Source organism: Dermacentor variabilis, chromosome 3 (assembly GCF_050947875.1).
Source record: "Dermacentor variabilis isolate Ectoservices chromosome 3, ASM5094787v1, whole genome shotgun sequence".
NCBI lineage: Eukaryota > Metazoa > Arthropoda > Arachnida > Ixodida > Ixodidae > Dermacentor > Dermacentor variabilis.
The window spans coordinates 140900290-140928158 of record NC_134570.1 but is presented as its reverse complement, the minus strand read 5'-3'; the positions used below and the strand labels follow the sequence as shown (position 1 = coordinate 140928158).

Sequence of the window (27869 nt, the reverse complement as noted above, 5' to 3'; positions counted from 1 at the left end):
ATACCCGTATCTTTTTACAATTTTGCATTTAATTTGTGGGCACCGGTTGCGAGCACTAAGCACGGTCAGCCACGGCGTCCGGCGACGCGCGACGCAAGACGCAAGTCTTGGACACTGTGATACTGCCAGTGCAATCTGCACTGCATAAGCTGGCGCTCATAACCATGCTATCATGGGCCGACCTTCCTGAAATTTGTTTATAAGTGCTTACTAACAAGATGCTGTCCACTAGGAATGCTCTGGGAATTTGTGAAATTGCTTTTAATGCTGCAACTTTCAAACCTCGGATAAACGAAATTTGCGATTTAATGAAGTCTTTCGCTGCAAGTGCAGCTTTGTTATATCAAGTTTCCATTGCATAAGGAAGTTAATGCAATCCGCCTTTTTCATGGTGACGGTGCGTGTGCCCTGCCCTAGCGGATTAGTAGCAATATGCTTTAGAAGGGTCGCGCATGGCCGTGTGCCGGGAAGTGCACCCCCCCCCCCCAAAATGTGCTCGGACGCGTGCTGTTGCAAACACTCGTGCCCTGTACCATGTTCAAACTCCACTAGTAGCTCGACGTCGGTGCGGTCCCGAAAACGTGCACAGCGTTAAGACTGGAACTCCACATAGAAACACAAAGTGGCCAGGGCTTCGTCCGAGTGGTCCAGACTACACCGTGAGCCATGTAGTTGCAGCCTTTCATTGATGGCTAGCAAATTTAATGCAAAATCCATGCGTTACATTTGGGGCACTTAAAACATCACATTGCTGACGAAGTCTTCTTGCAGCGTGGGCCCTCACTTGCTGATGGTGGCAGAGTATGCTTGACTTCACACATACGTTTAAGGCATGGTAACACTGGGTCGATATGAGACTGACAAGACACTCATGCCAATGATTGACTGACTATTCAGCATAGTGCGTCACCGAGACCATCATACCAGGCCAACAACGATGCCTAAATATGCAACGCAACTGACGAGCACGAGTTGTCGTGCTGCGACGGGCTTTCTTGTCGATGCCACCAACAAAATCAGCCTGCTGACTACCATTCGACCAAACCTCGCGCGATTGGCCGTCGAACCGACAACACAATAGCGACAGCGTCTGCACTTGTACATATAATTAATCATGCTCAAAACGAGTCAAACACCCTTACCCAGTTGAAAAGCAAAAGCTTCAACTCTCTCAAGCCACGCATATGAAGTTGGAGCCAATGTTGATACTGTCGAGTTTATGCAGCTGCTATCGGCGGACCTTAAGTGAAACATAAGCAGTTAGAACGAAGGAAACTGCTCTTATAGTTGAGCTCTGGCCTTAGCAATTGGAAATCAACAACTCTTCACTTCACACGGCGCGTACACAATAAGCGGCAAGTGGCGACACAGCGCTGTACCAACGTATGTACGTCACCGTACCCGTAGGCTGCCGGTTGCATCCGTCACGTAGATGAGAGGGTCTGTGCGTGTTGTTATACTGACAAATTTCTGAATTCCAGAGATTCACTGTTTAGCTCTGTGTCAAACGGGAAACAGAAGAGTTTGCATTCAGTTTACAGCTGCATAAACAACCGTCTCGCTCAGTTATACCAACGGTGTCAGTGATGGCATCTGTGTTTTCGCAAGAAAACAACACGGCCTATGTATGAGCACTTATGCGAGCACAGGTTATCTAATAATGCTTTATAGCACCCGCAAACTAAGTATGATGGGAGTTAAAGAAAAGATAAAATCAGTAATAAATTAACAGCCTGTAATATATGTATCTCAATCATAGTTGCCATTGTTTAAGTGGCTCAGCCACTCATATTTACTCGTCTCAGGGTGGAACAACACGGTACATATGCACAGATATGTATGGTTTGCTACGTTTTGACATTATTTAATATCAGTGATGCATCTTTTCCACAATAGTTGACGCTAACAACAATCTGTGGCTGTAGATGTCGATGTAAACAAGTGCACCGCTTTGTTAAATCCGATGTGGAAGATTCCGCTCGAAGAATTCTTGAATATGCGAAACATCTAAACGATGTGTGAAAAGAATACAAAAAGCAAGCTCCAAGTGCAGAAATCACTGACAACAAACTCCCAGGCAGCCGTGTCGGCACACAGAACTCAGCGGTCCTTTATCAGCCACACTGTTTGCACAAAAGTGCACTCAGGCCTGCTCACCCAGTAGTGGGTGAGTGCTACATGTCTTCCAGGAATGACGTGCAGTCCCGGAGAAGATATTAATAATGATTTGCGATTCACGAATTGCACAACCAACGCGCACTCAACATGGGTGCAGGTACACAAATGAACCGGCCCCAGCACCCTTCCAAAACATTTCCAGCGGTGTATGGCAGAGGGCAGCACAGGAAAGTGAAAAAGTCGGATTACCCTTGTAGTCCCCACAGAGATTCATATATATAAAAACTAATTTTAACAAAGTAAAATTGACTTGCCAATGGACATATCAAACTAGGTTAGTCTTCAAAACCGAAAAAAAGAAGCATTGTGCACCGAGCACACCACTTTACGCCGGGTTCAGCATTCATTTGATGTGACAGTTCAAAATTTTCATGCCGAACATGCTGTCGAGCAACACTGGTCTTTATCACCACCGTGAGCACAGTAGCCATGTACAAGCAGCACTTTTCCTTATTGCACCTGTCGCTCACTGCAGTGCAAAGCTGGCAAAGCGAGGCGTACAGGCATGCCCTCCGAGATCGCTATCTCAGGGGCCAAGTTCAGCTAGCCTAGCAGCGCCACGCCAGATATTGATGGTGCTGCTTGAACACAGTGTGCAAAAAACTAGTACCTCAACTTCCCTCTCCTACTGCGGAGTTCTGCGCAGCTAGGCATGACCTCCGAGATAGCGTTCGTGCGATCTCAGGGGTCACAAGCCAGCCAGCCAAGCCGGTGCTTTTACAAAGTGGGACCTGCGAGGCCAGGAGAGGGCCGTGGATTACATAGTTTCACGGTCTCATTTTCACGAGCTGAATGTGTCTGTTTATGCAGCTGACAGTGTTTCTGGCACTGTGCCAAGCTCTTTCGGCTGTATACTTCCATAAGTTCATAAAGTCTCGCGAAAGTGAAAGCGTCTCCAAAAGTCATGGAGGTCGCCCGAGAATACTGTCCCAGCTGCATAGTCAGCACGCCATGCTGTGTGCCATATACTGCTTGAACACGACAGACTTCGTTTATATCGCAGCATGCTAGCTGTTTTCTTTGTCCGTGCAGCTGTTTAACGGGTTTCATGACACTGTGACCAAGCAAAGTGAAAGGCGGAAGTGAGAGACCATCAGGTTGAAACGGAAGGAGGCTATCATAAGTGCTCTGGCATCAGGTGCTAAGAAGTCGCTTGCTGCACCTGCCGAACATTCTGTTACTGTTGTTTTCTTAAAATTTAATTGCATACGTGGCCACGAAGAAGTAGTCTTTCTTGCATATTGAAAGTTGTGCCCACCATTGGGCATATAATGCAGTAAAAGGCAATAATACTGTTACGGGGATGTTGGGAGTATTTACAAGACTGTATTTACAATGTATATACAAGCAGAGTGAATGGGGTTAAAATGGCTGACTACTAACAACATGTAGCAGCCAGCATCTCGCGATCTTCTCCTTCCTCTCTCTCTTCTTTCATCTTTCTGTAACAGGACCCCCGGGTGGTGAAGCGCCGTCTCGGCGCATGGTAGGTGAAGAACTGCGAGCGAAGTATGGCTTCAGCCGCGAAACATGAACGAGGTCAACAGGCAGCGGACTTGAGGATGGATGAAGCTGTAACGGTACGATCTCGTAGTTGACGTCGTTGGTGACCGTCGTTGGGACATGGTGACCAAAGCAGCACCCAAGCACCTGGGGCGAACTGAACATCACGATGGCACCAGTCGTAACGCTCTTTTTGCTGATACTGTGAAGCTAATAAGTGAGATCGGGCGACTTGACGCGCCATGTGAGCGCGATCGATGACTTCACGAACGTACTCAGTGGCAATGCGGGGCACAGAAGGTAGGATGGTGCCAAAGGGCAAAGTGGGGTCGCGACCACACAAAAGATGCAAGGGTGAATATCCTGCGGTGTCATGTCAGGACGAATTATATGCGAATGTCACGTAGGCCAGCGTGGCGTCCCAGTCGCGGTGATCGTTGGAAACGTACATCGACAGCATTTTTGTGAATGTTCGGTTGACATGTTCCTAAGACCGTTTGTTTGTAGGCGGTAGGCGGTGGACAACTTGTGCTCAGTGGTACAAGAGCGGAGGAGGTTGTCCACAACTCGAGACAAGAACGAGCAGCCGCGGTCTGTAAGTAACTGTCGAGGTGCACCGTGCTGGAGAATGACGTCGTGAAGGAGAAAAATCAGTTGTGCAACTAGTCGGCAACGCCTTTGTTACCGCATACCGTGTCGCGTAATCAGAAGCGACAGTGATCCACTTATTCCCTCTAGTCGTCATCAGAAAAGAGCCAAGCTGGTCAAAGCCTACGTGAAAGAATGGTTCAGAGGGAACCTCAATTGGATCAAGTCGGCCAACAGGTGGCAGGGGAAATTTCTTCTGGCGCTGACACAATTCACAAGTTGCGACATAACGACGCACAGAGCGGTAGAGGCCTGGCCAGAGGAACCGGCATTGTAAGTGGTCATATGTATGCAAAACTCCAAGGTGTCCCGCCGTCAGTGCCTCGTGAAGTTGTACAATAGTGATGGATCGCCGATGACGCGGAAGGACAAGGAGCAACTCAGGGCCGTCAGGGTTGATATTACAGCGGTAGAGGATGCCGCCATGCAGCACGAACACGCGGCACATGCCATCAGTGCTGCCAGATTGCACTCCGGCGATCATCATCATCATCATCATCATCAGCCTGGTTACGCCCACTGCAGGGTAAAGGCCTCTCCCATACTTCTCCAACAACCCCGATCATGTACTAATTGTGGCCATGCCATCCCTGCAAACTTCTTAATCTCATCCGCCCACCTAACTTTCTGCCGCCCCCTGCTACGCTTCCCTTCCCTTGGGATCCAGTCCGTAACCCTTAATGACCATCGGTTATCTTCCCTCCTCATTACATGTCCTGCCCATGCCCATTTCTTTTTCTTGATTTCAACTAAGATGTCATTAACTCGCGTTTGTTCCCTCACCCAATCTGCTCTTTTCTTATCCCTTAACGTTACACCTATCATTCTTCTTTCCATAGCTGGTTGTGTCGTCCTCAATTTGAGTAGAACCCTTTTAGTAAGCCTCCAGGTTTCTGCCCCGTAGGTGAGTACTGGTAAGACACAGCTATTATATACTTTTCTCTTGAGGGATAATGGCAACCTGCTGTTCATGATTTGGGAATGCCTGCCAAACGCACCCCAGCCCATTCTCATTCTTCTGATTATTTCCGTCTCATGATCCGGATCCGCCGTCACTACCTGCCCTAAGTAGATGTATTCCCTTACGACTTCCAGTGCCTCGCTGCCTATTGTAAATTGCTGTTCTCTCCCGAGACTGTTAAGCATTACTTTAGTTTTCTGCAGATTAATTTTTAGACCCACTCTTCTGCTTTGCCTCTCCAGGTCAGTGAGCATGCATTGCAATTGGTCCCCTGAGTTACTAAGCAAGGCAATATCATCAGCGAATCGCAAGTTACTAAGGTATTCTCCATTAACTTTTATCCCCAATTCTTCCCAATCCAGGTCTCTGAATACCTCCTGTAAACACGCTGTGAATAGCATTGGAGATATCGTATCTCCCTGCCTGACGCCTTTCTTTATTGGGATTTTGTTGCTTGCTTTATGGAGGACTACGGTGGCTGTGGAGCCGCTATAGATATCTTCCAGTATTTTTACATATGGCTCATCTACACCCTGATTCCGTAATGCCTCCATGACTGCTGAGGTTTCGACTGAATCAAACACTTTCTCGTAATCAATGAAAGCTATATATAAGGGTTGGTTATATTCTGCACATTTCTCTATCACTTGATTGATAGTGTGAATATGGTCTATTGTTGAGTAGCCTTTACGGAATCCTGCCTGGTCCTTTGGTTGACAGAAGTCTAAGGTGTTCCTGATTCTATTTGCAATTACCTTAGTAAATACTTTGTAGGCAACGGACAGTAAGCTGATCGGTCTATAATTTTTCAAGTCTTTGGCGTCCCCTTTCTTATGGATTAGGATTATGTTAGCGTTCTTCCAAGATTCTGGTACGCTCGAGGTCATGAGGCATTGCGTATACAGGGTGGCCAGTTTCTCTAGAACAATCTGTCCACCATCCTTCAACAAATCTGCTGTTACCTGATCCTCCCCAGCTGCCTTCCCCCTTTGCATGTCTCCTAAGGCTTTCTTTATTTCTTCCGGCGTTACCTTCGGGATTTCGAATTCCTCTAGACTATTTTCTCTTCCATTATCGTCGTGGATGCCACTGGTACTGTATAAATCTCTATAGGACTCCTCAGCCACTTGAACTATCTCATCCATATTAGTAATGATATTGCCGGCTTTGTCTCTTAACGCATACATCTGATTCTTGCCAATTCCTAGTTTCTTCTTCACTGTTTTTAGGCTTCCTCCGTTCCTGAGAGCATGTTCAATTCTATCCATATTATACTTCCTTATGTCAGCTGTCTTACGCTTGTTGATTAACTTAGAAAGTTCTGCAAGTTCTATTCTAGCTGTAGGGTTAGATGCTTTCATACATTGGCGTTTCTTGATCAGATCTTTCGTCTCCTGCGATAGTTTGCTGGTATCCTGCCTAACGGAGTTACCACCGACTTCCATTGCACACTCCTTAATGATGCCCACAAGATTGTCGTTTATTGCTTCAACACTAAGGTCCTCTTCCTGAGTTAAAGCTGAATACCTGTTCTGTAGCTTGATCTGGAATTCCTCTATTTTCCCTCTTACCGCTAACTCATTGATCGGCTTCTTATGTACCAGTTTCATCCGTTCCCTCCTCAGGTCTAGGCTAATTCGAGTTCTTACCATCCTGTGGTCACTGCAGCGCACCTTGCCGAGCACGTCCACATCTTGTATGATGCCAGGGTTAGCGCAGAGTATGAAGTCTATTTCATTTCTAGTCTCGCCGTTCGGGCTCCTCCACGTCCACTTTCGACTATCCCGCTTGCGGAAGAAGGTATTCATTATCCTCATATTATTCTGTTCCGCAAACTCTACTAATAACTCTCCCCTGCTATTCCTAGTGCCTATGCCATATTCACCCACTGCCTTGTCTCCAGCCTGCTTCTTGCCTACCTTGGCATTAAAGTCGCCCATTAGTATAGTGTATTTAGTTTTCACTCTGCCCATCGCCGATTCCACGTCTTCATAGAAGCTTTCGACTTCCTGGTCATCATGACTGGATGTAGGGGCGTAGATCTGTACAATGTTCATTTTGTACCTCTTATTAAGTTTCACAACAAGACCTGCCACCCTCTCGTTAATGCTATAGAATTCCTGTATGTTACCAGCTATATTCTTAATAACCAGGAATCCGACTCCTAGTTCTCTTCTCTCCCCTAAGCCCCGGTAGCACAGGACGTGCCCGCTATTTAGCACTGTATATGCTTCTTTTGGCCTCCTAACTTCACTGAGCCCTATTATATCCCATTTACTGCCCTCTAATTCCTCCAATAGCCCTGCTAGACTCGCCTCACTAGATAACGTTCCGGTGATGATGGACTGCTAAGATGCATCATGTTGTTCAGCGTGCATGTCGGTCGTGTCAGTCAAAGCCATCACGCAGGTCACTGGATCACGCGCAACAGGATCGGCAGGATCAACGGGGTGATGCGAGAGGCAGTCAGCGTCCTTATACAGACGTCCAGACTTATAGTTGACAACAAATGAAAATTCCTGGAGCCGCAAAGCCCAGCGACCAAGCCGTCCTGTGGTGTCCCAGTGGGAAGACAGCCAGCAGAGGGCATGGTGGTCTGTGACGACCGAAAACGTGTGGCCGTACAAATATGGCCGGAATTTGGCAACAGCCCATACTAAAGCCAAGCACTCCGGCTCGGTGATGGAGTAATTTCTCTCAGCAGGTGACAGCAGGCGGCTGGCATAAGCTGTCACGCACTCAGTACCATTCTGCGTTGGGCAAGAACAGTGCCAGTGCCATGGCCGCTTGCGTTAGTGTAAACTTCAGTCGGTGCATATGGATCAAAGTGGGCAAGTATGGGAGGGGTGGTCAGAAACCGGATGAGAGCAGCGAACGTGTGAGCTTGCTCAAGGCTCCATGAGAACGGTGTGCTCTTCTTTAGAAGATCTGTCAAAGGCCGAGCAATGTGGGCGAAGTTTTTGACGAAACGGCAAAAGTAAGAACACAGGCCGATGAATCAGTGCATGTCAGAAGCAGAACGTGGCACAGGGAAACTGCATACGGCGCAAGCTTTTTCCGGATCTGGTTGGACACCGGATGCGTTAACAAGGTGTCCCAACAAGGTAATCTGACGGCGTCCGAATTAACACTTCATGGAGTTCAGTTGGAGGCCGGCTTTTCGGAGGACCGCAAGAATGGCAGCAAGTCGGGTAAGGTGGCTGCCGAATGTGGGGGAAAAACAAAAACGTCGTCAAGGTAACAGAGACAGGTGGTCCATTTGTAGCCTCACAGAAGAGAGTCCATCATACGTTCAAATGTTGCAGAAGCATTGCATAGGCCAAAGGGCATGACTTTGAACTGATATAAGCCATCCGGCGTGATGAAGGCTGTCTTCTCACGGTCCATTTCATCAACTGAAATCTGCCAGTAGATGAATCGAAGATCGATGGACAAGAAGTATTTAGCTCCGTGCAAGCAGTCCAAGGTGTCATCGATGCGTGGTAGTGGGTAAACGTCTTTTCGGGTGATCTTGTTTAAATGGCGATGATCACCGTAAAAACGTCAGGTACCCTCTTTTTTTTTTCGCAAGGACGACAGGCGAAACTCAAGGGCTGGCTGATGGTTCGATGACCCCTTTGTGGAGCATTTTGTCCACTTCTGATTGGATGACTCGACGTTCAGCATGCGATACACTATAGGGACGCCGACGAATAGGATTTGTGTCTCCAGTGTTGATACGGTGGTGAACAACAGATGTTTGTCCTAAAGGCTTGTCGCCGAAATCAAAGATGTCAAGGTACGATTCGAGGAGGAGACGTATGTCCGTGGTCTGAGCAGAGGTGAGGTAAGGTGCAATCATCTTTGCCAAGTCATCTATTAGGGAACCAGAGCTGTGAGCTGCAATGGGTGCTAAGAAACTGCTCTTGGCATTCAGACTTTCAATGTCAAATTCGGAAGTATTCGAAACGCTGGCCAAGAACATGCCTGCTGGAAGCACTTGAGGGCACAGGCTGAAATTCAGAAGCGGAAGAATGACGTTGTTATTAGTAATTGTCACCAGCATATGCAGAAGAGCAACGTTCTGGTTCAAAAGCATGTCGATGATGGTGCAAAGGACATATTCACCATCGGGAATCTGTGGCTGTGCAGTTAAAGCGACGTAAGTGACTGCCTCAGGTGACAGGCGCACATCTTGAAGCAAACACAAGTGCGGTGGAGCGGTGCTCGGAGCATCGGCGTCTTGAGACAGTTCCAACTGAAGAACGCTGGTTGCACAGTAGATGAGAGTGGAATGGTGGGATAAAAAGTCCAATCCAAGGATAATGTCGTGAGGGCAGTTGTCGATCGCAGCAAAGAGAACACAAGTAGGGCGGCCGGCTATACTTATGCGCACAGTACACATTCCAAGTACAACCAGCATGCCGCCGTCGGCCACACTAAACACTCGGGCAGCTGCTGGGGTGAGAACCTCCTTTAAACGTCTACATAGGCTAGCACTCATCACAGATACGTGGGCTCCAGTGTCGACGAGTGCTTGGACAGGTAAGCCGTCTATTTTAAAGGGACACTAAAGCAAAACAATAAATCAGTTTAGACTAATGAAGCATTGTTTCAGAACCCTGCAGGCAGTCATTTCAAAAAGATAGTTTGATTATTAGATGAGAAAATGAAGGTCCAAGTATCAGTATTTGAATTTCGCGCCGAAATCCAAGCGCTGGTACGTCAGCGTGACGTCAGGGATTCCAAAGTATGTTTTCGCATTTGGGTAGCATTGGCTGAGTAAAGGTTCCAGAAACTTGCCATGTTTAATATTTGGTTCCTTTAGAACACAATGTAGTCAATCTGTACCGCTATATATAATTAGTAGGCCCTAGAAGAAGCCATAAAAATCCATGACGTCACAGCCACCAGGTGCAGGAACTTACCTAAGTAGGCGTTGCCACCCGTATTTTGTTCTTGTGCTTTTTCTGGCATACCAAACGTCTTATAGTTGTAAGATTGGTGTTTTTGGTGTTGTAGAAAGGCAGTTTACTGATGTAGAAGAAATCATTTTTCACTTTAGTGTCCCTTTAATGTCAATTACACTTCTCTTTATGGGAACAGACAGAGGATTTGCTGAAGTAATCGGCAATGCAGCACCACCTCCGAGGGCTACATTTTTTAGTTTTCCGAAAGGGTGTGGCCAAAAGCCACAGGGGACGAAAAACGACATGGCTGCGGCGAACGGGAAGAGGGGCGACGTGTTTGCGGTGAGCGAGACTGGTGTCCGCACGGCGATGGCGAGCGACTGTACCATGTGTTCCCAGCAGAGTTGTCGAAGCTGTTAAGACTCGGCGGTGGGCGAAACATTGCGTGCATTTCCATTAAAACGGCTCAGGTTGGTCGGCGTGCGAGTTGTTGAGGGCCAGGAGTTGCGACAGTATCTGGCCAATGATGACGAATGTGGCGACAGGTGAAACATATCGGCTGATCGTCCGTGGTTCTCCACTCAGTTGGGTTGCGATAACGCGGAGGGAAGTGTCGAGGTGGAACGAAAACAGTAGAAGGGCGTTCGTTGGCTCTGGGGTTGGTGACAGCACAGACAGAATGTAGGCCAAAGTTTTCAAGTTCCTGTCGAACGATGGCTTGCACGAGGGGAACTGAAAAACGGGTAGTATCAGGGCTACGCGAACAGAAAGCTGCGGGCGCCATCGCATCCAGTTCACGTCGAACGATTCGCACCACGTCCTCTGATGGCGATGCATGCTGCTGTGCGGGCTTATCTTCACACATTGACGTTGCGGCAGTATTGGGAAATCTGGTGAATTGGTGAAGGACGCGTCGGCTTTTGGCCTGCTCGAAATGTCGGCACTTTTTGATGATAGCATCAACTGTAGAGCAGCTTTTGCATATGAGTAAAGTAAGGGCCTCGTCAGCAATTCCCTTGAGCACATGCCCTACTTTCTCAGCTTCTGTCATGTCGTGATCGGCTTTATGACAAAGCGCCAGCACGTCCTGGATAAACGAAACGTAGGACTCTATGGGGAATTCGGCACGAGAGGCCACTTCCTGATTTGCAGCAATTTTACAGCCGGCTGGTTTGCCAAACAACTCTGTTAACTTCTCTTTGCATTGGTCCAAGCTGGTCAGCTCCTCTTCATGGTTTTCGAACCACACCTTTGCCATGCGTCTTAGGTAGAACAACAGGTTAGCTAGCATAAGCGTAGGGTCCCATCTGTTGATTCCACTCACACGTTTGAACATAGCCACCCACTCCATCAGTCAGGTGCCATCAGTCCCGCAGAAAGTTCCGGGATCCTTGGGTTGCACAACCACAACCGAAGGGGACAGAGACGTAGCGGGCGATGGTATCGCTGGAGGCGGCAACGACGTTGATTCCGAGTGCTCACCGTCGTTCATGGTGAGGATGGTGATGCGACGTCCACTGCGGAGTTCCGTTTCCAGCCGTAGTACCCCGCACCTCCCACCAATATGTTACGGGGATGTTGGGAGTATTTACAAGACTGTATTTACGATGTATATACAAGCAGAGTCAATGAGGTTAAAATGGCTGACTACTAACAACACGCAGCAGCTAGAGTCTCGCAATCTTCTTCTTCCTCTCTCTCTTTTTTTCATCCTTCCGTAACAATATATATAACGAAGTAAAGGATATAATGAAATAATTTTGGCTTCCCCTCAACTTCGTTATACGAAGTTTGAGTATATACCTTGCTGTAAGGCAGCTTGTTTGTTCATTTTTGGAAATGGAAGCATGCGTGGTAACTTCTCCAGAATAGCCTGCCACAAAAAGGCGGTGCTCAGGGTTGTATAGTGAGTGTAGTGACACTTAACACACCCACTCCGTCATGGAAGCTGAGCTTCAGGAATATATGTCAACAGAAATGTCACACAATTCCGCATCTGATTCGCTGGAGTTTTGGAAATACAAGCAGTGCAAGTACCCCAAACTTGCTCTGCTTACCAAGATGATCTTGGCAGTTCTGGCTATCAGTGCTGGCAGCCAACAGATCTTCTGTTCAGCAAGCTTCACGATGGAGGAACTTCGTACATGTTTGAAATCCGAATCAGCGGACAACTTATTTTTGCATGGTAACTTACGATCTGTTTGTGTGTTGCAAATATTGTAGGCTTTGTACGAGGGCCGTTTTTTTTTCAACCTCCGATCGCTCTGTGCAGGCGCTACGCGGGCAGCAGAAAGCGGACATGCACTGTAGGCAACTGCGCAGCTCTCGCACTACACACTCCGCCATTGTTGACATTCAGGCGTCAGTCGGCATTGTGCTACAGCCACATAAACATGGCTGCCATTATTGTTGCTTCCGCCAAGTGTGAATTGCGAAGTGTTATTCGTTTTCTACAGGCTGAAGGCCATGGTGCTGCAGAAATCCATCAGAGAATGAGTCGAGTGTATGGGGAAAACTTCATGAGTGATGGTGTTATGCGTGAATGGTGTCGAAATTTTAAAGATGGACGTAATGATGTGCATGATGAAGGGGGCCAAGGACACAAATCTGTCGTTTCAGATGACCTGGTTCAACGAGTTGACAGAATGGTTAAAGAAAACCGCAGATTCACCATTACTGCTTTATCTACGGAATTTCCACAAGTTTCAAGGTCTGTTTTGTACTCTATTATTACTGAACGGTTACGCTACAAAAAACTTTGTGCACGTTGGGTCCCAAAAATGTTGACGGACGGCCACAAAACTCGACGAATGGCGTCAGCTTTGGAGTTCCTTGAGCGTTATCAGGATGAAGGAGACAACCTTTTGAAATCAATCGTGACTGAGGATGAAACCTGGATTCAATACGACACACCGGAAACAAAACGACAATCACAACAATGGATGCATTCAAATTCACCAAACAAACCAAAGAAATTAAAAAAAACCTTCAACAACAGAAAGTCCATGGCTACTGTGTTTTGGGATCAACAAGGTGTGTTGCTTGTGGAGTTTATGGAGCTCGGAACCACAATCACTGCAGCTGTTTATTGTGAAACTTTACGACATTTGCGTAGAGCCATTCAGAACAAACGAAGAGGAAAGCTGACCGCTGGAGTTGTTCTGATCCATGACAATGCCCGTCCACACACTGCTGAAGCAACTCAACGGCTTCTCGAACAATTTGGATGGGACATTTTCGATCATCCGCCATACAGTCCAGAAAAAGCACCCTGTGACTTTCATCTTTTTCCTGGACTGAAGGCGTGGCTTGGTGGGAAGCGCTTTCAAACCAATGGCAACCTTCAAACCAATGTCAAGGCCTACTTGAATTCATTGGCGGAAACTTTTTTTGAAGAGGGTATTGCAAAGCTTGTCCACAGATATGACAAATGCCTCAATCTCTTCGGTGATTATGTCGAAAAGTAACCGTAACTGTACTAATCTTTTGGTAATAAAATTATTGTTTTAGATGAACTTGTCTTTTATTTATAGCCTCTCTGAGGTTGAAAAATAAAACGGCCCTCGTATGTTTATTCAACTTTAATTCAGCACGATAAATAAAACTTCATTTAACAGGAAAATATATTGTGACGCCACTGCAACAAAGCCCTGCTAGTGTTGAGCCAGCTTGCGTTGCAAGCAGCGGACCAGGGCAAAGGCCAGCCTTGCAATTGTGTACCCATCGCCAGTTTTTCTAGCATCATTACACAACAGGTAAATATGCAGCAATAAAGCTGTCTTTAGCCAGCACACATGGGGATTACTCTCTCTAACAAAGACCACTGTCTTTCATTCACCTTTTCCCGCTTGTCGAGGACTCTCCGCATGTGAGCTTCATACTTTTCCGTTGCTACATCCAAGGTTTCCAGGGTTCCTGCAACAGAACAAATCATGTTAGTAGACACCCTGCAAAGCAGTTTTCATGCTACACGAGACACCTACAGCATACAATATACGAGAGTACGCCATAAGAAAGGTTCCCACACGAGGTGAGGCAGTGCAAGAAGATGAAGACGGCAGAGATGCCTGTACACAAGACTATCTATCACTGTACTACAAACTGAAACATTGTTTCTGAAGATGAGCTTCAAGGAGAGGGGTAGACACAAGTCTTAAGTCTGGGATAGATGAAGCAAAAAGCCTGTGTCCAGGCGACGAAATACACTCGGCGGTGAACGCTCGCCCCTCGGCGTCCAAAAGTTTGACTCCCGCCGGCTACCTGGACCGATCGGAAAAACACCGCCTGGTGAAAATTGCCATTGGAAGTGGCGGGAGCACCTCGCACGCTCACGATGCATCGTGACGATCGATCTCCCTCCAACTTCCGACAGCTGGTTGGGTTTTGTGTATTTTTGCTTTTCCATCAGAGAATCCGTCGCAGGGTCGCACTGAAGCAACGGAATGCAGGCATTTGGGCTAGATTGGCCTAAAGCCCCTGCATCTACGCGCCACCGCCGCTTTCTTAAGTAGCGACAACCTTTGTAGTGCGACGCCTTTTCCCCTCACACCAAATCCGGTTCCGGTATTTCCGGTTCCGGCATTTCCGGTTTAAAATTTCCGGTTCCGGTGTTTCCACTTCCTGTAGTTGCGCTGCGGGAATTTCTGCTTTGACTGCTGTTAGACGATGGTGAGACACCCGCGCGTGCTTAGCAGAGCTGTGGCAGTCACCATAAGAAGAATGCAAAGGGGACAAGCTGTTGTATTCCGCTGTAGTAGTAGTTCGCGGTCGCTGTTGTCCAAATGCACAAAAAACAGCAGTGGTCTCCAAGCGCCCAGGCACTACATTCCACTGTACGTTGTCGCTCGTGCCACAACCCGTCGCAGGTTGACGTGAAGCAGCGAACACGAGCAGATCGCTGGTAACAGTAGGCGGTGGTTCTTGGATGTAATCGCATTCACAGTTTCAACCGCAGCTCGTGCAATTAAAGCCCCTCCAGCGGCGCGAAAGTAAACAACGCTAAAAAACAAAGTGTCACTTCCACTCGGAACAGGAAGCTGCAGCTACGTAAGTTCCGCTTGACGCCGGAAGCTAAGAGGGTGAGTGGGAGAGGGGTGTGGAGGAGGAGGGCTGGTTGGCGGTACTTAACCTGGTCGGCGGAAACGTGTATGGAGGGGCTTTAGTTTGGCCATGCACTTTCGGGCTTTCTACGCATGAAAGGGACACCGTTGGTCATTACAGCCGGATATTGAATGTTTCAGAGTACAAATTTGTGTAAACTTATTTTTTGTCTACAAACTTAAGTGAGGTGCTCAAGAAACAGATAATAATTATAAGTGCGGTGCAGTTTTCCTATCAACCCGATCAAAGGTTCCATGGTGCAAAGTAGTGTGTGCATTGTACTGCTTTTCTTATTATTGTCTTTCTTGTGTGTGTGGTGCCACCCATATGGGTTCGGGTATAGGGGACGAAATGGTTTGCCGTTCGCAGCGCCCGAAGCCGTTTCTATTCTTTTTTTCCTTCGCTGTTGGCACGTGTGCTCGCAAAGTTTGGGTTTGTGCTTCTTCAGTCAGAAGCCACCCCTGGCCACCCCTGCTCTACTACAACCATAACGCCCTTCTGCTCGAGTGCACTGAGGGAAAACAGTGACGGCAGATTACAGTTAGAACCCGGCCATGCCTGGATCTTCTGTGTGGGCCCAGGCGGCGCACAGAATGCCTAGTGCTTCGAGAACAAGAGCCGCTGACAGGCCCATTCCACGCCAAATACCGATAATTCCATCCTCTACGGCTGCAGTAGTAAACACTTGTTACTGGAGGAGGCTTTAAAACAGGAAGTGAAACTGAAGTAAACATGAATAACCACAATGTGCTTTTACACAACGTAAACAAAAGTCACAGTTGGAGAACCACAAAACCTTCTGCAATGCCTGTGCTCCACGGCGTCACCGCTCAACAAAGCCAGATGACGCAAAGCCAGCCTGCTAAAACGCTTACAGCTGAATGAAATGTGAAGAAATTGTTAGTAAGCGCCTGTACGAAACTTTTTTTCCAAGTTGTTTAGTCATTACCAACAAATAATACAATAAAAGGCCTATTTAGTATTTTTTTTCTTATCCAAAAACACATTCCTAGGGCCTAGCAACACTGACAAATACGCGAAGAGCACGCGGTGGCGCCTGCCTGTTTATCGCTGAATGTAAACGATGCCAGCAAACCATCGACGCTGTCCCGACGCGTCTATTTGTGCTGGGCAATGTTCGCTGCGAAAGTTCGCTCCATACATCCTGGGCTTTAGAGACCAAAAGAATGTAAAAGAAAAAAAAAAAGAAAAATGTATTTTTAAGACGATATTTTTATAATACAGAGTCCCTGTTGCATGTGCTCTCCAAGTTCAATGTGTTCTGGAACAATATTTGGGCTATAATCGTGATTTACATCACCACCCAAGCTATATTTTGGCTGAATGAAGCAAAACAAACAAGCAAACATTTCTATCATGCTACACTGCTCATAATCAATTTATACTATCATAGCCATCCTGGTTGCATTTGAAAGAGCCACCTTTCTTCAATTCCCACCACATGTCCCCCATCTACCCATTAGTTATGCAGAAAATTCACTTCAAAAAGAAGTTACAACATGTGAACCCATTTCCACTAAAAACCCACTAAACCCACTAAAAAGCATTCTGTGATTGGCGGAGGCAGCTGGCGTCATTTACTTCGGTCCAAAATTAGAAGTGCGTGATGCCATTTTATTCATTGTGCAAGTGGCTAGCATGCAGTGATGATAGATTCCAATTAAACGGTGGAACTTGGCACAAGTTCCGCCGAAAAGAAACGAATAAATATTTATTTAGGATGGCTCTTCGCTCGTGCCATCAACCACGATGGTGCCCACCGACAGTTTCAAGCACTGCGGAATGCAGAAGTAGGCTGTATTTGTTGTAAATTATTACTAGTATGTACTACTGAAGCAAACTGGACCCAAAGCAGCGGGACCAGTAAATGTTCTTATTAATAGCCTTTAAATAGCATCCAAGCAAACAATGCAGGCATCTTGTGATTAGGTGATGTGACGCAAATCTGAGAACATGGCTTCCGAGATTTCCAGCACACCTCAGGCATTGCCGAGCCTTGGAGGCCATGCCCAGACCACGCACTGTTTCTCAACTTTTCGGGTTTGTGCATCATTATCAGCAAGCCATAATGGCAGTGTCTTTTTGAGCTGTGGTATTAAGAACACCTGCCATCTTCTTGTGATTCATCTATTCCTACTTCAAGTTCAAAATTTTGCAGGGAGGCTGCTCTATACCTGTACAATCAGAGTCAGTAGTGCTTTCATGCGATTCAAAATTTCATTGCAGTTGGCCTTTAAAGGGAATCGCAGCACCCCTTTTCTAAAACAAACAACCTCCGTGTGACGTTTCAAGGGAAAATTATTTCGGGTTGCCACATACCACAGGAAAGTCAGGCAGAAAAAGATTGGACATGCCGTGTCTGGAAAGAGCAAATGCGAAGGAAAACTGCAACTGCAAGGCAAGCCAAACTTGCCTTCCTCGCGCTCAAAGAGCAACAGCAGGTCCCCAAGGGTCTCGGGCCAGTCAACAGCAGCATACATGCCTCGAAACAGAACCTTCCGGTAGTGCTTGTCGTCACCAAAAGCCCTGCACTTGGAAGGTGGCAATGTCGCATGCACAGGCTCACTGACATGCTTTACACTATTACAGAGCTCAAATAGAGTGAAGAATATTATTAGAGAGTAATTTAAAAGAAACTTAATGCAAGATACTTTGGTAAATTACACTTTTGTAATACACAATGGGCCAATTTTACCGTAAGCAAATCTTATCAGGTAAGGAAAGAGTTGAAGGGACCTTGAAACAGTATTTGAATGTGGTAAGAGCACATTGTCAATCTGTAGAAGAGGCTCCAGTGAACATGTGAGCCAAATATTATTGCACTGCATGTGGCAGTGAATTTACAATCTCTTGCCAGAAACAGTGAAAAATTGCTTGATCTCGCTTCCACAATGTTGTCATGCAGCGTCATCGCAAGCAGCGATGCCCACCAATAGCTATTGGCTGATTTTGTGATCGTGAGAACATTCTAAGTAATATTATTATTCTTAACTTTTAATATCAGACATATATGTTTCTCATTTATTTAACTCGGTCACCACAGGGTGCTGCGGTGAACCCTGTTACTATTGAGACAATAAACTTTTGGGTGGGGCTTTGCCCCCTTGGCTTATCCCGCGTAGCTTTTAGCATGCTAGTGAAGATGAAAGAAGAGAGAAAGCCATTCACTGTTGCGATAATTACGTCTAACTACAATTAGATACATTTTTTTTTCAGCAGGCGATTCGTAAGGCAACACTCTTTAAAACGTCGCGGAAACGTTTTTTCATACACCTAGACACAGAGGGTATCCCTGAAGGGATGCCTTCTCACAAGAATTTTGTGCCAGTGCTCCATAACACAGGTATCAGTGGTTAAACATTTTCTCCCCTCAAGCCGTGGCGTTCCCCCTCCACTTTTACACTGTGTGGCTATCGCTATGTACCACCTCCTTCATGCACTGACGCAAGTGTTGTCTACTTCCAGTTGGTTCAAACTGAGTGCATTCCCACGTCTCTGTTCAAAGCAGCTTTCATCGTTAAGCGTGGGCTACATGGAGTGAAATTTCAAGACGAACTTTGCGCAGAGGATTGAGACGCGGTGAGGCACAATGTTCACTGGCTTGCTTCTACATGAAGCGAAAAGATGTGGATACTGCTGCGGGCATTCGCCGCATTGCTGCGAGCATATATACAATGTACAAACTACAATGTAGCTGTTTCCAGAATTATTTCAGTTTAATAATTGCCTCGAAACATGTAAATATCTAATAATATTTATAAATACCATATTTTTGGAGCGCGTATAGCCAGCACCAAAAAATAAAAAATATAATAATAACAATAAAGTTGGTGTGTGCATAATGTGCGAATTTCACCTGTAGGTGTACCACACCCTGAAACAACGTTCCCTGCCATTTAGTTTTGTTACCTCTTAGGGAACCCCCGCCCTCTCCCCACCACTACATGTTGAAGCTCCCTTCTCCCCTCCTTCACGGTCTATTCTCCTCCTCTTTATGGGTCGCCGTTTCGCATATAGCGAATAGTGTACACGGCACCGATGAACTCATACATCACCCGTGCATGCGGAGCTTGCTTGGTCCACGCAAAGCGCTTCACGATACAGCTGAGAGAAATCACCGCTGGGATTTTCAGCTCAATCGCATTCTCTCCATTGCCAGTGCCCATGCGAGGGCTGCTCTGTCCATGCTGTCATCCTCTGTCGTGAGACTGCTACTACACCTGCGAAGTTACCTGATTCACATCAGATGTCATGTGACTGAATTGTCTGCAATCACATCCGTTGTGTGAATCCAGCTTTCTCAGTATTGCCACCGGAGGGGGGAGGGGGAACAGAGCTGCTAAACAAGCTGTGCACCTGTGAATGGACTACTTTTGCAAAGCTTTGAGCATCATTGTAATCATTGTATGCAGTTAGTTCCGCAAGTTATACGCCCAGATCTTCTTTTTCGTTTCTGGCTGTTGTAATTAGTGGTGCAGGCTATAAGAGGAATAATACAGTACATTCACAATTTCTCATGAGATTTCTTAGTAGCCGTTAAGGCAAAAAATTTTTAAAAATTTATGGGGTTTTACGTGCCAAAACCACTTTCTGATTATATGGCATGCCGTAATGGAGGACTCCGGAAATTTTGACCACCTTGGGTTCTTTAACGCGCACCTAAATTAAGTACCCACGGGTGTTTCCGCATTTTGCCACCATCGAAATGCGGCCGCCGTGGCCGGGATTCAATCCCGCGACCTTGTGCTCAGCAGCCTAACACCATAGCCACTGAGCAACCACGGTGGGTGCAAAAAAAAAAAAAAACTGTTGCCACTAACTTTTGATGTGATGAGATGGGCAATTTATAACGTTTCCTCTATCATAGAATTAAATATTCAGCAGAGACGTTTAAAGTGTTCACGAATGGGAATGCGAGAACACTATACCATTTGTAGACACTCATGACATGGCAACACATCCTCCCCTGTGGCTGTGCTGTCACATGCCCAATGACGCACGCAGTAAGCACACCTTTAGTCGGCCAGAACCATGGTGCTGCCGTGGCGTTGGGGAAGCATGCTTGTCTCGCACACCTGACGCCCGGGATAACTTTTCACCCAGACCGAAATTTCGAAAATTTTCTTTTTAAAGCCATCATTTACTTTGTTTACAGGAACATCCCGGAGAAAGTTGACGCCAACGTGAGCATTTTTTGACATGTATTTACTTTTTGCGTCGTCGGCCAGTTTTGGTACCATCTTTCGGTCACGCTGACAATGATGAATTTTCGCGTAACGGGGCATATAATGCTTTCGCATTAAGGAAGAAAAAAATATTAAAAACAATGTACATAGATATTGAGAATCAAACCCACACTTTCTGCATAGGAGGTGGAGACGTTATCACTACACCAAAGTCCAACTCAAGACGATGGCTTTCTGGCTAACGTTTTCACACGTGAGGCACACTAAATTGCCTTTGCAATGCTTTTTTGGTGAATATCTGCTTGCTAGCGAATTTTTCTGCTACCACTCTGGACAAATTACACACAAAACTTGGCTCTCTGACACGTGCAGGACCTGCAGTTATCGCTAAAAAAAAAAAAAAAACATTTCTTTTCAGAACTGCGGGTGACCGCTGCATTAACCAAGACGGTTGGTGTCGACATTGACTTGCTCGTATGTCCCCCAGCATGCAGTCGCTGCAGTTCGCTACCTGCACACACCTACAGTGCAAGATGAGCACAGTACAGAGCTGGTGGCATTCCTGTTCCTCCCATCAAAGAACATATCACTGTTTCTATTTTCATGTGAGGACCACTTCACGTCCCATAGGCTGCCACTGCAAGAACTGTAGCAGACAATCTGTATTCTCTGGCGCATTGGTTCAAAGGAATGCCTGCATTTATTGACTTTGTATACTTACCGTATTAATCCGAATCTAGGCCAATAGTTTTTTTCATATAATCATATACAGAACTCTAGGGTCGGCTTAGATTCAAGGATCTTAAATTATGCGCCTGCTTGTAACTGAAAATGATAAATATGGTCCATAGCTAGCACCATCTAGAAAAGTCAGGACCGCAGCCGCTAGCCGGGCCATTAGCCAAAAGTACACGAGTGATGTCGTCACTTTGACATGTGTCATATCGGAGCTGGTTCTATGGTATCGGCGTGTGGCGTGGCATTATCGTAATGGCACACTATAGTGCCGCCTTCAAACAAAAAGTTGTGCTAGCCGCAGAGGCGTAGTAAGCCAGGCGGGACTTCAGTATCGATGAGAAAAACGTCCGTCGTTGGAAGGGGCAACGGGAGATACTTTTGCGTGTGCTGCAACGAGGAGATGACAGCGATAAGGAAGATAAGCGCATAATAACAGAGAGGAGCTCTTCACCGAGATCGCACCACATTTCGAAGCATGCGATGCCGCACTGTCTGTGCATGCATGGGCACGTGAATGCGAGCTTGCGTGCGTCCGCAAGTGTACGTGTGGTGATGACGTAGAGTGAGCTCGGCATGTTCTTACTAAATAAATGCTGTTATCATTTTGTGAATGCTGTACTCACTTCTTTTCTTTGGCCTACATTCAAGGTACATTTAAAAAATTTTTTCTGGCTTCGGACATTCGGGGATCGGCTTAGAATCGGGGCCGGCCTAGATTCGAGTAAATACAGTATTTTTTAAGCGTACACAAATTAATATGCACAGGTATGATGTTAAAAATAAGCTTAATGCAGCGACATGTTTCAAGCATTCCCGATGAGGTAACATTAGTAGCCACTTGCATCGCTCGCCTGAGTGTCATCAGTTGCCTACGCTACATAGCATGCATGGGAAAAGGCGGCTGAAAACTCAAGGGAGCTGCTCAGCTGCGATCGGCGGTGATGCACATTTTTAAACCTTTTAATAAATTGCACGCTTTACGCAGAGCTCTTAAATCTGTCTCTTAATTATCAGAAGGACATACCCTACTGACTCGGAACGTTTGTACACAATCGTCAAAATCACTTCAGGGTCCCTTTAATAGCTAGGCTATTCTATGATTAGTTAAAAAAAGTGTTTCAGGGCCCCTTTAAGGGAAACGTAAGTCAATATGTTATGATGACTTACACTTCTGTAACACATAGTAGGCCAATTTTACCGTAAGCAGACTCTTAGCAAGGCAGAAAGGACGCAAAAATGAACTGAATGGTGGCGACATCATCTGTACCAGTTCTGTACCAGCTCCTACGGTGTGAATTTTGATGGTGTTTGAAGCATACAGCATGTAAAATTGTCTCGGCCCCGGCAAATCACACAGCCGTGCAGCAAGAACACGAGTGAGGGATGCCTCCATGACAAAGGGCTTTAATGCAGCCTGCTATCTCCCTGAATACCTCGGTTTGTGGAGGGGGGAAGATCGCTTGGCAACATTCTCAGCTGATGAGAGAAAACGGTGTGGACGAGAGTTCAGAACAGAGTTCTACTGCGACAAGTGCCCGTGACTCACCGATTATGGCACATTTCCGAATGCTTTTACTCGCAATAAAACATTATGACCATCTTTTTCTAATTCAATGACAATGAAATATGTAAAATTAGCGCTGATTAGTCAGTGCTCAAATTAAACAAGGTGTTTCGCATGTACATGTGCCTCTAAGTTCTTAAATAAAAGACAGTACCTTAGAACTGCCACTGCAGGAGCAAGATTTCAAGTTACTGTGACTTAGTGGCACCTAATGCGATAGCTAAGACAAAACAAAATGAAAGAGAAAAGGGCACCTCTCGAAATTTGCATAATCGAGCCATGTCTGGGCATCGGTAGCACGCCCCTGGTTGGTGATGTCATTCCACAACTCACGGGCTCTGGGTAGGTTATGGCACACCTTGGCCTGAATGTGCAGAAAGTAAAGAAAAAGAAAATACTTTAGACCTTTTACTGCATGCAGTTTGAAATAAATGCATCACCATAAACTGTAGAAAGATGAGGAAGATGACAGTTTTGCTTCAGAAGGTAAACATTCTTTTTAACCCTTTCGCTGTAGGACCTTTCTGGCCGTGACGCACCGCCAGTGTCGGCTTGATTTCAGGAAACGAGCATAACAGGGAACGAACATAGCAATTTATTTTTGATTATGATTGGTATACAAATAACATAGTCAATGCAATATGCACATTTCAGTGTTCTGCAGCTGTTTTAGTAAACATCATCATCATCATCATCATCATCATCATCATCATCATCATCATCATCATCATCATCATCATCATCAGCCTGACTATAACATCCGTTCAACATCCGAATCTGACGATGCGGAACTCATCTCTTCCTTGCATGAGATGCTGTCCGAGTCCAAATCCGAGCTCGGCTCGTATTCTGAATCGGAAGAGCCACCGTTCCAATGAGCAGACGAAAGTCCCGCGCGCTCAGCCATCCGAAAGTAACCACACGCAGGGAGGATGCGCTTTCAGTCGCCCGCTCAACGGAGAGAAATGGGACGATGTGTGATCAACACAACAGAGGAAGATGGAAAAAGGCTAAAACTAAAGTCCCTTGGTAATTTGAAAGTAGCGACACTCTTTGAACTCTGCCGCCACCGCGCGACCTCCTCGCCCCTTGCGCGTTTTCCCGCAGCAACCAGTTTTGCCACCGTTTTTCTGCACGACGATTTGTTTCCCTGTCGTTGCCCTTGGAAATGCGCGGATCTTGAGTTTTGCTTGTGTTTTTCTTTTTCGTTTGCGCCATTTTCCTCCTGAGCATGGCTAATTCGGCGCTTTAGCTCGGCGTAGCGAACGTTGCACGCTGTGTTTCCTGCTCTATGTGCTAGCGCAATGCCGGGCTGTTGCGCATATAACTGCAGCAAAAAGCCTGAAGATGGTTATGCCATTTTTATGACACCACAAGGAAAGCGTGATGGCGTGTGCAGGAAGCAGTGGCTGCATGACATTGGCCGAAAGAACTTTGTTCCGACAAAGAACAGCATTGTTTGTGAGCTGATGCGTCTTTCTTATAGCTCGTAGCAAAGCATCCTGTAATGCTGAATTTTTTTTTTTCATTCTTCCGGCCTGCTCACCAGCGTTTTTGTTGTGGTTTTCCTCAGTATGCTTAATATTCTGGGCGGCTCCATCACCTCGCATGTCGCTAACTGTTGTTATTCAGTCGGAAGTGCAGAATTATAGATTCTGCTTTGTGCCCTGAAAAAATTAGTGGCAAGTATACCCGTGGTATTGCAGGTGATGAGCGTTAGCTAGTTAACATTGCTTTTTTTTTAAGTTTTAAGGCGAAAGCCTTCAGATCTCTGTTTCAAGGTCGCGTTGTAAACTGGAAGTATCACGTGACCCAAGGAAGGCCAGAGGTGACCCAAAGCATGTCCACCCCTGTATAAGAGAATGATTACCCAAGTTAACTAATGAATCATTAGTGATTGACATAGAGTGGATTATGGAGGATTAAGGTTGATGTTGATTAGAGTGTATTAAAGAAGATTAAAGTGGGTGGAGGTGGATTAAGGTGAAGGGTTGATGAAAGGGTATTAAGACTGGTTAGGAGAGATTAGGGTAGATTAAGGTGGATTAGGAACAATGGAGCTGGATTAGGTTTGATAGAGGTGGATTAGGGTGTATTAAGGTAGATTGGGACTATTAAGCAGGATTAAGTTGGATTAAGGTGCATGAATAAGGATTAACGTGGATGAAGGAGGATCAGGGTTGATAAAGGAGGGTGATGACCGTATAGGGTAGGCTAAGGTGCATTAGGGGCGACGGTTGATTAGGTTGTATTAAGGTGGATGAAGGAGCATTAGGTGGATTAGGGTGGACTAAGGTGAATTAGGGTTCATTGAGTATTAAGACCGATTAGTCTACCATAATCCTCCTAATGCACATTAATCCACCGAATCCACATTCATCGACCTCAATCCTCCTTTACTCACTTTAATCCACGAAAGTCCTCCTTAATGCACCCTAATTCACCTTCATCAACCTTAATTACTCTAACCCTCCTTAATGTACTTTAATCCTTCTTAATCAACCCTAATGTTTCTTCATTCACTTTAGTCCACTTTAATCGTCCTTAATTACCCTTAATCCACCCGAATCCACATTCGTCTACCTTAGTCCACCCTAATCCTCCTTAATCCACCCTAATCCTTATCATTCACTTTAATTCACCCTAGCCCACCATAATCCCCCTTAATCCTCCTTAATCCACCCTTATCCTTCTTCTTGCACTTTAATCCACCTTAATCCACTTTAATCATCCTTAATGCACCTCAACGCAAATTCAGCCACCTTAATTCACCTTCATCGACTTTAATCCAACCTAGTCCTCCTTTATGCACCTTAATCCACTTTCATTCACCCTAATGCACCTTCATTGACTTTAATCCACCTTAATCCTCCTTAATACACCCAAATTGATCTTAATCCAATCACTAATCAATCATTACTTTGCTAATCACTAAGCATCTCTTATACACGGCTGCACATGCTTTGGTTCGCTTCCCGCCTTCCTTCGGTCACGTGATATTTACTGTAGCTCACAACGGGACCTTGAAACAGAGGTCTAAGGCTTTCGCTTAATGAGCCACACACAAAGGGATGTGTCACAAGCAATACTAGATCAGACACACGAAGTAAAGAGTCCGATCATGTGACAGAAAAATTGTCTGGAGTATAGAACTCGCCTCAAAGCTCCCTTTACATCGGTATACCCCGTTCATACGGCTTTAAGAAAAACCAAACTCCTCATAAACGTTGCCTCCAGCATTATCGATGCTGTTATTAGCATTTCTCAAAAATTTCAACCCCACTGGGGCGCGCCACTGGCCCAAAATAACACGCCTCCATAGAATCCTGCGGCCCGTCCGCGGGAGCCCAGGAGGAAAAGCGCACCGTGCGCAGCCGGCGGGCAAGGAGAATCGAGGAGGAAAGCGCCGTGAGGAGGAGAGTGTCGCTACTTTCAAATTATCAAGGGGCTTTAGCTAAAACAAAGTTCGAAGGGCTTTACATTTACTGCTGCAAGTCGGAAGCGAGGGTGCGGCGAGAGAGCGAAAGCAGCAATCGAGTTTCCCTTTTCGGAGAGGCAACGGCACGTGCACCTGAACTTGATGCGCCGTAGCCGACACACCAACAGAAGAAAAATCAAAACCTTCAAACCAGCGGAGATGGCAGAACAATCCTTGAACCCATAAGCACACGCACGCGAAGTATGATCCAGCGAACGCGGAGCCACCGCGCCAATCAGCAAAGAGAGAGTGGGGAGTGGCAGTCGCACCGTACTCTTCAATACATTTACTACCACAGGTCGGGGCGAAAATACGAACTTGTAGAAAGAGTCAACAGATGAGGTGGCCAGTCCAGGAGCGCCAGCTTTGCGCTCAGGCGCGAAAATTTGAACGCACGGTAGAGAACGTACCGGTATGTCGGTGACACTGTGGGGGGGAAGCGCGATGAAGTACCGGTACGTCCGTGACAGCGAAAGGGTTAAAAATATGAAGACACAGGATGTAGATACAACAGAAATTCACAGGTGTCCTGCTTCATCGGCATTTCATATAAACACACTGCACTCTCATTAGTTCAAAAGAAGAAATGAGTTGCTTGATGAAATAACAGTTCAAACTAGAGTATCACTTTGATTCAGAGGCTCATGTTCCTAATAGGCTGACACATAATCCTAATGTAACTGCAAATATTACCACTGGATGCTAGTATCATGAACATCATATACAATATGAAAAATTGCGGGGCTGAGATGAAATTACAATGTTGGCTAGCCAAGATTCATAGCAGTGGTGGACACCAGGCACTGTGTGACAATTCTGAATGAACTAATTAATTAAGTACTAGTCACCAATGGATTTTGAATGATTGGGTGTAATGCACATGTTACAACTGCGGCACCAAAGCCAGTCAGTGCTAGTTCCTCAGTAGGAGTACTAAGGCCACTGCCACTTTCAAGCTAATTTCCTATACTTACAGCAAAACACACTGGCACCTGCTTGCTAGTTTCACAAAAAGGTTCCCTAAAGGAATACTAAGACATTAATTATGTGAAACACCAATGCATTTCACGGCAAGTTTGGAAGCCTGAAACTGGAGCTACCGTGCTAGTATTCTTACTAGTAAGTGGACATGCCTTGAGTAGCTGGCAGCTTCAACTGCTGAACTGCAGTGTATGTGCTGTAATAATTTACGCTATAAAACAAATTAGCTTAACTTAGTTCAGCAATAGATTATTGGTGACTATCTCATAATACTGATGTTTGCCACCGCTATAAGTTGGCACCAACATAACTAGCTGTTTTTTAGAGATGCTCTATATCTATGACAAAAACAGCTGGTACCTAAACCTACCTCAACTTTTGACCAATACTTCAGCACAGGGCCACATACATCATCCTCTGTTGATGAATCTATGAAAAAATAAAAGGGAGGGAGGAAGGGCCAGACAAGCGATGTAATAGCTGCGCTTTGCACACGCACTAACATGCCTGTAATGAATTCTCGACTGCTGCATTAAAGAAGGCATTCAGCACATAAGTAGGAGGAAATATACTCCACTTAGATGTTTGTCTCCTTCATAATACCAACTTCAACAAAATGCAT

General features: G+C 46.0%; 1 protein-coding gene across 2 annotated transcripts in view; it reads right to left on the bottom strand.

Moving 5' to 3' along the window:
- Window positions 1-27869, bottom strand: part of LOC142576334 (spliceosome associated factor 3, U4/U6 recycling protein-like) — a 101692-nt gene that overhangs the window by 38567 nt on the left and 35256 nt on the right. For both annotated transcript variants that reach the window (XM_075686425.1, XM_075686426.1), the window contains exons 11-14: window positions 27618-27676; window positions 23043-23152; window positions 17714-17826; window positions 14018-14094 (exon numbers count right to left, since the gene is read on the bottom strand). In XM_075686425.1, coding sequence (XP_075542540.1) covers window positions 14018-14094; window positions 17714-17826; window positions 23043-23152; window positions 27618-27676 — 359 coding nt within the window. The remainder of the gene's footprint in view (window positions 1-14017; window positions 14095-17713; window positions 17827-23042; window positions 23153-27617; window positions 27677-27869) is intronic.